The sequence below is a fragment of the Galeopterus variegatus genome, unplaced genomic scaffold (assembly GCF_000696425.1).
Source record: "Galeopterus variegatus unplaced genomic scaffold, G_variegatus-3.0.2 Scaffold4004, whole genome shotgun sequence".
In the NCBI taxonomy this organism is placed as follows: Eukaryota; Metazoa; Chordata; class Mammalia; order Dermoptera; family Cynocephalidae; genus Galeopterus; species Galeopterus variegatus.
The window spans coordinates 137,317-148,768 of NW_007730115.1; the positions used below are offsets into that span (position 1 = coordinate 137,317).

The 11,452-nt window shown below is 49.9% G+C and overlaps 1 protein-coding gene across 1 annotated transcript; it reads right to left on the bottom strand.

The window, feature by feature from the left end:
- Window positions 1-68: 68 nt before the first annotated feature.
- Window positions 69-10,329, bottom strand: RHOG (ras homolog family member G). The gene is made up of 2 exons (XM_008586509.1): window positions 10,313-10,329; window positions 69-1,259 (listed from the first exon to the last, which is right to left on the bottom strand). Exon 2 carries the CDS (start codon window positions 1,189-1,191, stop codon window positions 616-618), a length of 576 nt encoding a protein of 191 aa, XP_008584731.1. The 5' UTR covers window positions 1,192-1,259; window positions 10,313-10,329; the 3' UTR covers window positions 69-615.
- Window positions 10,330-11,452: the final 1,123 nt, after the last annotated feature.

An 11,452-nucleotide genomic window follows, 5' to 3' on the forward strand; every position in this document is an offset into this window, starting at 1 on the left:
CCCAGTCTTTGGGGAGCCTTAGTCCATGCCCACCCCCTAATGTCCAGCACAGAGGGAGGAGCCGGGGCCACTGGAGACAGGAGGTTTTATTGATGCTGATGGGGGTAAGAAAGGCCCCCAGGAGCACAGGGGCTGAGTCAGTCAGCGGATGCATAAGGCCTGGGCACATGGGGGCAGGTTAGGCACACTCATCTTCTCAGGATTTGTGGATAGAGCATTGTGGGGGGCAGTTCCAAGAGCAGTTAGGGCACAGGTTAGAGATGGCTGAGAGACCCTAACCTGAGAGAAAGCACCACAATAGGCAGCAACAACTGTGTGGAAAGCTGGATGAACTGGTCAGTGGCGGAAAGTGGGGAGGGGGCACTGGGTTGGCCTCTTGGGGAGGAGTCCAATCTTGGCCTGGGTGAGCTGATGAGAATACCTGATGTTCCCAAGCAGACTGAGGCAGGCCCAAAGCCCCTTTCCCTGCAGGACTCCTTAAGGAGAAAAAGGCATTCAGGGAGCCCCCTGGCAAGGGGTGCCACAATTAGTCCTTAAGGCACAGCTGCGGGCAAACAAGGCGCCAAGGCACAACTGGTGGGGGGGCAGGGGCAGCCTCCAAACTGAGTGCCAGGGTCACAAGAGGACACAAGACCGCCCACGCTTAATCGGCGTGGGGTTGAGCACAGCCCGGACAGCTTCAGCGAACACTTCCTTAACGCCATCTTGCTGCAGGGCTGAGCACTCAAGGTAGCGCACAGCATGGATCTGCTTGGCCAGTGCCTGGCCCTGCTGCGGTGTGATGGGTGCCTGGCCCTGCTCCTTGAGACGCCGTAGGGTATCAGGCTGGGATCTCAGGTCCTTCTTAGTGCCCACTAGGAGAATAGGCACATCAGGGCAGTGATGGCACACCTCTGGATGCCACTTGTGCCGCACGTTCTCATAGGAGGGCGGACTGGCAATGGAGAAACAGATGACAAAGACATTGGTCTGAGGGTAGGAGAGTGTGCGGAGGCGATCGTACTCCTCCTGGCCCGCAGTGTCCCACAGGTTCAGGTTCACTGTGCGCCCATCAACTGCGCTCTGGGCACTGTAATTGTCGAACACTGTGGGGATGTACTCCTTGGGGAAGGCATTGGTTGTGTAGCAGATGAGTAAGCATGTCTTGCCCACAGCCCCATCACCCACCACCACACACTTGATGCTCTGCATTGTGGGTGCAGCTGCTGTAGTGGAGGCAGTGCCTCCTCCCTCTTCTGGGACCCTCTTGAGGCAGTGACCTATGGACAAATAAGAGGGACACTCTTGGTTAGGGGGGCCTCTACCTAATGGGAAGAAAGAACAGGGGCACACAGAGGGAAACCAGCTCCTGTTCTCTTAACCTGACACCATTCCAAAATCCCATCAAGACAAACATCAGAGAGACAGTTACACAATGAGAGGTCCAGAGACCAAGCAAAGATTCTGTAAAGATGCAGTTTATTGTGGTGGGAAGCACATAAGCTCTGGTGCCAGACCAACTAAGGTAAAATCCTGCTTCTGCTATTTCCTAGCTGCGTGACCCTGGACAAATTACTTAACCTCTCTATGCCTCAGTTTTCTCATCTGTAAAATGGGGATAAAATAATACCTACCTCATTGAGTTGTGACAATTACATAAGTTAAAAAATGTAAAGTATTTAGAATAGTGGCTGGTCAGGAAGGATTAGTCATTTTTACTTTTCTCTAGGCAGTATAAAGATAGGAGGGTGCACAAGTGTAGGGATCTACCAGATCCTCTACTAAATATGGACCCCTCCCACTAGGAGACTGGAGAGGGGTTCTGGCACAGGGCAGCTGTCCCAGATCACTCTGGGATACAGCTATGGGTAGAATCTCTCCCAACTCAGGGCCCACTCTGCCCAGTACACTAATGTTTCAACTTCTCCAAACCTCACAAGTTGGCTACTTAGTGCAAACCAAAAGGCACAGTGAGAAGCCTGCTGGGTAAGGAACACAATTCTCTACACAGTTGCCCTATCCCAATCCAGGACTCTCTGGGGATGGGGAAAAGGGGGAGAGCTTACTCCATCATTCTTTGTTTTGGTGGTTGGTCAGTCCAGGGATCTGAACCCTTGACCTTGGTGTTATCAACACCATGCTCTAAACAACTGAGCTAACTAGTCAGCCTCCCATCATTCTTGTAAGCATGGGAAACCCTGCTGGACACCTATACTAAGGTTAGCAACTCAATGCAGGGAAATGCTGGAGATTGGGCTGGGCTGGGATTTGGACTAGAGTCTAGATATGTTACTGTGAATGAGGCAGAGGTTGAGGTTCCCAGACATTAGCATCTTCTCCCAAGGACCTTGGTGGGGTAGATTCTCCAAGCCCAGCCAGAGGGATCAACAGAAAAGCAAGACAAAAACTTTATTTTCCCCTCAATTTTCTGTTCCTTTCCTGAGACCATGCCATGTGCCTCTGAAAAATTTCAGGGGCTTCCAGACTCTTAGGTAGAGAACATAGTGCCAGTAAAACACTATCACTGAGAACACAGAAGCAGGGGTTGGACTGGCAGGTATTCACAGCTCCACCAACTTCTTATGGATGATCTTGACAATAAATCTAAGTTCCCTGAGCCTCAATTTTCTCATGTGTAAAATGGGCATAATCTTACTTATTACATTAGAATCGATCAGAGTATGAAATAAGTTAATGTGTAGAAAGTGTTTGGCATGAGGCATGGCACATAGGAAGTACCCAATAAAAAGGGTGCTGTACTTAGTGGGGTGAGTATGAGAAGGATTCCTAGCTCCAGCCACCACCCTGGTCCCCTCTGTAGGTCATTGGGCCTTGGGATAAAGAACTGCTCTTTTGAGTTCTGGAACAGGACAGAGCTTCCAGAAACCCTGTGATTATTTATATTGCTGTGGCAAAGGTCTTCCTCTCATCGGCTTCTTCCTCTTGGCCATGGGGGACTCTCGCTGGCCAGTACGTGACTTCCTTTCCCTAATTCTCTTCCACAACCAGTTCCTGCCTCCTGGGAGGGGCAGACCTGTTTTAGACACAACCAAATCCCTGAGTTTCTCTGGCTCCACCCAAGCACCATCACCACTGGCCCATTTTCTCCATTTCACTTTCCATACTGCAAGGCTGCACCCTGGTCTGGGAACACCTTACCCCCAGCCTGATCTCTCAACATTGGTTCAAAAACCTCAAAAATCAAAGAAGGGGGCTTGGAGAGAGGAATTCCCCTATTGGGAAGTAGAAAAGGAACTCTGGTGGTATGAGGGCTACAAAAGACCCAGGGCTTAGCCCCAGCTCCCTCCTAGGCTACAGCTTCCCCTGGGACCAGCAGGGAGGAAAATGGTTTCACTCTATGAGTTTGCCTTTCTGGTTCATATTAAAAATATTTCCATCTTATTTGCATGAATAAGCATAGTACGTGTGTTTAACCTCAGGACATTCAGATAGAGACCCTCAGGGAGTGGATCAGGGAAGGAAATAAGGGCCATCTAGGGCAGTGGAGAGAACCTCAGACTGGAAGTCGAGAGACCTAAGTTCTAGCCTCAGCTCTGTTGACTCACTATAACCAAGCATGAGGCACTTACTGTCTTTGGGCCTCAGTTTCCCTATCCAGGAAATAGAGATAAAAATGCCTTTGACAAGGGCACTAGGTGGGTGAAATAAGACTTACAGAGGCCTGGGGGTAGGTGCCATCACTTGTGTTCACAGGATTATCTGGGAAACCCTGGGATTTCAGAGCAGAACTCCTGGGCCTGTAATCTTCAATTGCACACAGAGCAGAGGAGTGGGTGTGGCAGTATGACTGAGAACTCTCCCCTACAAGCCCAGCCCTGGGCTGGCCCAGGCAGGAAGGTAAGGAGGGAACTCTGGCCAGCAGTCACAAGGCCCAAGAGACTTGAAGTATAGCCGGCTCCGGGTGGCTCTCTGGGGAGGTGGTTATCAACCAGCAATCAGTAAATCAGCCCTCAAGGGAAGGGAGAGGAAGAGGGTAGCTTCCGGGCTGGCAAGAAAACAGGGACTGACACCGGAAAAGGATTATGAGTGAGGCAGTGTGGTATAGGGATAAGAGCACAGAATACCTCGATTTGACCTCCTGAATTCATCTGCTGACCTTGACCCTTGAATAAAAAGTCCTCAAATTGTATAAGGCTTTTACACATGGCATAATAATGTTATTTGATCCTTACAAAAACCTATTGGTACTATTCCTACTTTTTAGAAGGAGGAAACAAACTCAGAGCAGTTAAAGTAACCCAACATCACATAGTTTAGTACAGGAGCAAGGACACAAACCCAGTTTTGTGATTCAAAGTCCTGTATCTTCCTCAATGCATCACACAGCCTCCAAGTTACCCCTTACCAGCTGTGTGACCTTGAGCAAGTAAGTCACTTCCCTTCCTGCAGCCTCAGTTTCTTCATCTGTACAACAGGAGTGATAATACTTGCCCTCCCAGCATCAAAGGTCAGCATGGAGGATCCTGAGCATGGGAATTAATATACTTTATAAATTGTGAAGTGCTGTGCACACAGGAGGTGACAGGAGCAACCCTTTCATCCTAAGAGGCAGGAAGCACTGATATGCACATGTCTGAGTGGTGGCAGCAGCCCAATTCTCCTTATCCTGGTCTAGTTCAGATCCTTATCCTTTCTCCCAAGACAACTCTTTTCTCTGAAATCCACTGGCCTGAACTGGGTCAAATAAGTTTCCATAGTCCATTTAAGGAGGGCATACGCTGAAATGGCATATGCTACCTGTGCCAAATAGGAAGAAGGGATGCCAGTGCTGCAGGAAGCCAAACCAGGAGAGTGGCTTGGGGTTCAACTATGACTTATTCTCTAGGTGGCTTTTAAAGCACAATCTTTGTTTACTAACTAGATTGTTTATAGATCCATATGGTATTAACCAAATTATAATGACTTGTTCTAGCCTTTTATTTCCAATTTAATTCAGATCATGCCTGGTCCTTAATTTTGGCATTCAAAGTTCATAATCTGATATGGGTTTTGGAGTCACATAGTCCTGGGTTTAAATCCTAGTTCTGCCACTTATCAACTGTATGACACTGGGCTTATGATTTGCCTCTCTAAGCTTCAATTTCCTTATCTTTCAATGTAGCAGCACTGCTAACTACTTCGTAGGGTTGTTATAAGGATGAAGTGTGTTAAGATACACTACATGTACATAATGTATGTAGAGAGCAAGTGTGAGAGTTCCCAGCTCCCTGCTCCAGAGAGGTCTTCAATGTCCTCTGCAAACCAGCCAGGATCATTCTTGCCTCTGAACTTTAATCTTGTTTTTCCCTCTGCTGCCATTCCCTCTCTCCTCTCAAATCTTTCTGACTCCTCAAGGCCTAACTTAAGTCTCAGTCTCAAGAGGCTACTGAATTCTTCTTTGAATTTCCATAGCATGGCCACCATTTTTAACCCTACTTTGGCTACATGTGATTCTCCTTCTCCAATAGTTATAAGTTTCCCAGCTGAGGATGTCCTTCCAATACTGGAGCCTGGGCTTCTCTTGACTCAACCATAGAAAACCTGTGAAGCATACAGCTGGGCACACAGGAGTGTACAGCCACTCACTGCTTTCTGTTGTTTGTACCAGCCCTCATTACTGAGATCTAATAGACCCCTCTGAAGCTGAGGATTGGACACTACTCCCACAATGCCAGTCAACAGCAATGCTGAATCTTACTGGACAGCAATGATAGCCAAAAGCTGACTGGAACAGACAAAAATCTCTCTTCCCAGTACTGGCTTGACTTGGCTCCAGCAGGGAGTACAGCCCTGGGGAGCACAGCTTATGGGGGCTAAACCTGTTTGAGTGTGGTCCCTGGAGCCCAGCCTGCACCAATTCAGACCTGGCATTGGGTTGTGGCAGGCCCAGAAGGGGGCAGGGAAAGGAAGCAGTGATGATTGCCTGACTGCCAGATCTCTGTGGCCGTTACAACAGGGGAAGTGTCTCAATTGGGAGTGGGGGAGGGGAGGTCTGGCCTCTTGAGATGGGCAAGTGTGGAGGCAATGGGAACTTATAGTCTTCTAACCTGCCTCCCTAATATGGGGCATCCTTGAACCTCATTCTAACTATAATCCATCTCTAAGCATTCCAACCCTTAGCACTGGCCACACCTCCCTGATCCTCTACAAAGCGGTCTCCACATTCTCTTCTCTAAAACATACAAAGTGGCAATATTCACAGAACGAAGTACTATTGTCACCTTCTCTAGGAAAGCTTTCATAAATCACCCAAGTCACAAGTGACTTATCCTTTCCAAAGTCTGTCCCTGTCTTTCTTATAGGCACGTTCTTGCATCACATGGAAGCTGATCTGAATCTTATCTCGTCTTAGACTGCGAGGACCTAAAGGGCAAGGTCCTGGATGATTTCTGTCTCCATAGCACATGGTAGCTGTCAGTAAATAACAGAATGAACTCAGTCTGTCCTTCATGCTTTTGCACATGGGGGTTCCTCTTCCTGGAATGCTGCTTGCCCCCTTCAGATCATTCCTGTTCTTCAAGGCCCAGTTCTGTTCCCCAGCCTTCTCCAGGACATCACAGCAACCCCCTCTTCCGCCTTACCTTTTCCAGCACTAACTGTACTGTTCATAAAGCTGAACTAAATGGATGCCTCATGGAGAGGGAAGTCTCTCCCTCTGTTTATTTCCAGAAGCCCAGCAGAGGGCTGAGCAAAAGCTACAGGCTGATAACATACATCTTCCCCCATCAATCCACAGACTTTGATGCTGGGAACAAGGAAGAGCCTCAATGCCTAGGAGATGCAAGACAAAGGTAACCAACTTCCTCCTTACCCTGAGGAGTACAAAGTTAGGGTAACAAACACATGCTACGCTGCCTTCCTTAACTGGAAGGCTGTGGGGCAAAGCAGGCAGAGCTAGCTCAGAGGTGATGAGGAAGACACGTAGGAAAAGTGGTCCTGGTAGGCTAAGGATTGGCACTATCTGAAGACCCTTTGTCAAAGATAAGGCAAGGGAAATAGTGGAAAGACTTCAGAAGCTCTGCAAGTTTGTTTACTTGTTTGTTTTGAAGGGAGGAGTAGAGGAGAGGTAATGTGAAGAGGCTCAAAGGGGCTGCAGCTGGCTACAGCTGGGCTGGGAGGAGGAAGCTGGGGAAGACATGAGGTCAGTGTGGGGCTGGGACCAGGCCAAGGGCTGAGTCTCTTGCTTTCTTCTTCCCCTTCTCCCCATCAGCAGGGGAAGAACCCAAGAAAGCCTAGTTCCCAGCCTTTAAAAAAATCCATGCTGGAGGATTCGTCACCTCTTGCCATTCTCTGTCCTTCAGCCCCTGCAAAGTATCCTGCCACAGAGGTGCAGGAAACAAGACAATTGTAGCCAGGAAGACTGTGGGAGGTTGGGACCCTTTCACTAAGTCTCAGTTCCCTCCCTCCTTGTGACACCCAGGGAGTTGCAGAGATTTAGCCCCAGGACCAGAACAGCTCTGTCTGGGGGAGCCAAGGAGGCTGTCCCCTCCCCCCAAGCATCACAGAGGAAGGCTCATACTCTGGGTTCCTCCTCCCCGCCCAGCAGCAGCTCAGCAGTCCCTGGGCCCCATGAAAGGCCTGTGAAGTGGCACTTCCTTTGCCTTTCCTCATTTCACACGAGGCTGTACGGAAGTGCCATCCTCCCAGTCCTGCCTCTCCCCACCTGAAAATACCCACAGAGAGACCCAGGGCTGCCCAGTCAGTCTCTTCCACCCCGCCCAAGGCCTGAGGGGATTTCCACAAGGGAAAATAACACCAGGGAGGAAACTCCAGCATCTACATCTACTTTCCACTGTTGATGAGGCAGAGCTAGAGCAGGGGACAGGGTGCTCCCCATCTTACTGCCCCCTGGCAAAATCCCTAACACTTTGCCCTCTTCTTATCTCTCAACCTGTATGAGTAACAGTCCTTGTGCTTTGGGGAAAAGACCACAGTTCTACCCCTGGACAGATACTTAGAGACTACTCAGGCTTGTCAGATCAAGACTGGTGAGATATGAGGGCCCAGAGTGGGGGGGCACCTGCTATGAGGAGTCTCTTGGGAGAGGGAGAGTCAGAGCTAGCTGGGTTGACTGTGCTCTTTGGAAGTACGGATATGCAACTTCTTAATGTTGAAACAGCCAAGAGAAACTAAGTTGACTGGGGTTATACATATTGGTAGTGAATCCAGGACAAGGACCTCGGTCTCCTAACCTCCAGCCTGATGTTAGTTCCACAATAGTGAGAAGGTGAGGATTGTTACTCTGGCCTGGAAATGGTCCACCATCTCTCTGATCTTATTTAGGATGATTCTGCTATGGTTTATTCCTTCAGGAAATGGGCCAAAGGGGTCAGGCTGATATACGTCTGAGCCCTTTTTGCTTCTAAGTTTCCAGGCCCTCATTCCTAGTCCATCATGGGGCATTCATGATTTAGCAGTGACAATACTGGACAGACAGCCATCCTGGCCCTGCCCCAGCTGAGAAGCTCCTCCTTTGGCCTCTAGCTCCTGGAAGGATGCCCTCCCCCCATATGAGATGAAGACAAAAGAGGAAGCTGGACCCTGAACAGGAAAACCAATCTGATCTGAGGAGGTGGCCCAGGCTTTGTCTTTGGTTTCGCCTCTCAGCTCTTCTCATGGACCCCTACACACCTCACCACTAATAGGTCTACAATGTACATGGAAGGAGGGGCCTTTAGTCTGGGCCTAGGCCTCCCCACTCCCAGCTCCCCAGCTACCACCATGCTAGTATCTTTCCAGCTGTCTCATTATAGCCACAACCTCTCTTATCTTCCTGCTTGTGACCCCTTAAAAGCTCACAACAGCCACCTCATCTGCCTTAACACCCTGCCAGAAACAACTCTCCATATCCCAGATTCCCAAACAAGATCTGTAACAATCTCACATCAGCCACTTCTTTTTTTTTGTCACAACCTTGACCATACTTCTTTAGCCAAGACCTCAACAACAGCCTCCTAGGTTGTAGCCCCCCTTCCTATTTTCCTATTTAGATTCCTCCTACTCTGGTCTTTTTTTTTTTTAAACCCCCCAGCAATAACCTTGCAATTAGCTTAAACATTCAGTGGGACTAGATCTTGCCTGGAAGAATTCTTGTCTTATCCATCCTATCCTTCCCCTCAGAGCCCTGTGGGTTGGTCAATTATGCAGAATACGAAAGTACTGGTTTGCCAGGCTAGGAATCAGGACTCCTGGGTTTTTTTTTTTTTATTGAGCTGTGATGCTGGGAAAGTGCCTTGTATGCACATCCTTCCCCAAGCTGAGATTTTATGCAGGTCCCTGAGACTTCTTCCTCCTGGGACCAAATCTCTGTACCTCCCAGAAATGACAGTAGGAGAGACAGGTGGGTGAAAGGACAGGACTGGAAGAAGGGGCAATTCATGGGAGAGAAACAACCGTGAGATGGGAAGAGGACAGGATGGGGGAAAGAGATAGCCCTTAAATTTAGTTGTGCTTGGGAGAGCTCCACTTCTTTTTTTCTAGTGGAGAGAAATGAATACCAAAGACTGGAGGAGGTAGAGAGAAGCAAGCTCCCTCAGCATGCATCCCAAAAACTTGAGGAAGGAGCTTTAGAACGGAGACAAGAGCTTACAGAGCCAGGATGGACTGAAGTTAGACTTGGAAGAAATTCCTGAGAGAGAGGGACTAGGGTTCTAAGTGAGAGAGACAATATTGAGGTTGCTTGAAGGCAGAGGGGTCAGCAGAACTCAAGAAGGCTTCCTGGTCACCAAGGCCCTGATGCAGGCCAGGGCACGTGGGTACCCAGCCTGGGCAGGCCCTGGAAGGCAGCAGTGAAGAGGGGGCAGACACCTTTGTCTCACACTGTTCTTTTCCTGATTTGAAACTAAAACAGTGAAGACTGAAGTTAGGCCAGCTGCAGTCTTCCCTCCAGAATCCTGCCTTTGCCCTCTCCCTTCCATCACACCCAGTGGGACCAGTAGGTGTTGGAGTCAGGGATCTTTGGGCTGCCCCTCAGCCTCCAGGTGTCCTCTCAGTCAAGCACCCAAGGGTCAGGTGATTTTGATTTCCCATGGTCTCTCTCACTAGTTTTATTCCTGTCCTTCATTCTACCCTGACTGCTACAGACTGCTTCCTCCTGCCTAACCACAACTTCACCCATTGCAGGTTCCCTTCATTCTGCTGGCATCCCTTGCTCTGGGCCCTCTCAAGGCTGAGGGCAGTTATTTTGTCTCCAAGAGATAAAGATATAGACACACAGACACTTGCATGAGCATATACACACAGAGGTGTTCCAGCCCTTTAATCATCTCTATCATTGGGAGGTTTCAGCCTGCCTCTCCAGGCTACGGAGGTGTGAAAAGGCTCTCAGACTCACCAAGTCTTCTACAGCAGATCCTGACCCCAAAGCTGGAGACAAGTGGCTGAAAGGGAAGGAGACAGAGGGTGACAGGCTGAGGGATTAAGAGGAATTAGGGGACATGGAAGTAGCAAGGGGGTGGATATGTGTACCCAAGCCAGAAGCTGGGATGGGAAGGAAGAGGGGAAGCTGCAGGGGACCTACATGAGTAGAGGGTCAGGGGTAGGTGAGGTGAGGTCAGGGCCTAGGTATGACTGTGTGTGTGGGAAAAGAGACTTAAGGGGAAAAGGGAAGACAGTTATGGAGGGTTTGTGGATACAGGCTAAAAAAGGGGTGGAGGAAGACAATATGAAAATGTGTAGAATTCAGGAACTAAGAACGAGGGAGGGGGAAGACTATGGAGATGGTTCCCAATCGTTCTCCAAAGGCCAGAGTTCCTGCTGCCTCCTAAAAGCCTTATAACTTGTCAGGGACTATCGGAACCTCTGAATAAGAGTCCTTCACCTCCAGTCACAGGGCAAGACCAGGCCTTTTCCTTCCTCAGTTTACCCCCAAAAGGGCAAGGCCAGGCTCTGGTCAGCTAGGTACAGCAGATGTTTGCTCTCTAAATACCTGTTGCTTGGCTCCAGGGATGGAGAGGTTGGGCATCAGAATAACTGAGATTCACAGAGAAGGATTGGGGTTGGCGGGACTCCCCGGCGGGTCCTCCTGAGTGCAGAGAGCCCTTGGGCTGCAGCCTGTGGGTCTGGACTGGCATGGATCTTTCAGGGAGAGAGCTCCTTCTCTGAAATCTCGAGCTTCAGAGGCCCCAGATACCGCCCTCTTCTCAGCCTCACAAATGTCACAACTGTCTGAGCAGTGGCAGCGCCTTCTCCAGCCCAGAGGCCCTCTCCCCTCACACACTTCTGAACACCCCCACAACTTCTGAGGGCAGCGCACCTCCGAGTCCCATCTCCTAGCTCTGAGCTTTTCCACTTCAAGGACTTTTCTCTCTGAGGCGGAGACCCTTCGATCTCAGGGGTCCCTCGGGGCTCCCGGGAGCCGGTACAGCCGCCGCCGGATCGCAGTGGCCCCATCCCCGCCCCGCCCGGCCGGCCGCGCCCGCCCAACTTAGAGTGAGCTGAGAACCGCCCGCCCGCGGCCTCCGAACTTCCTGAG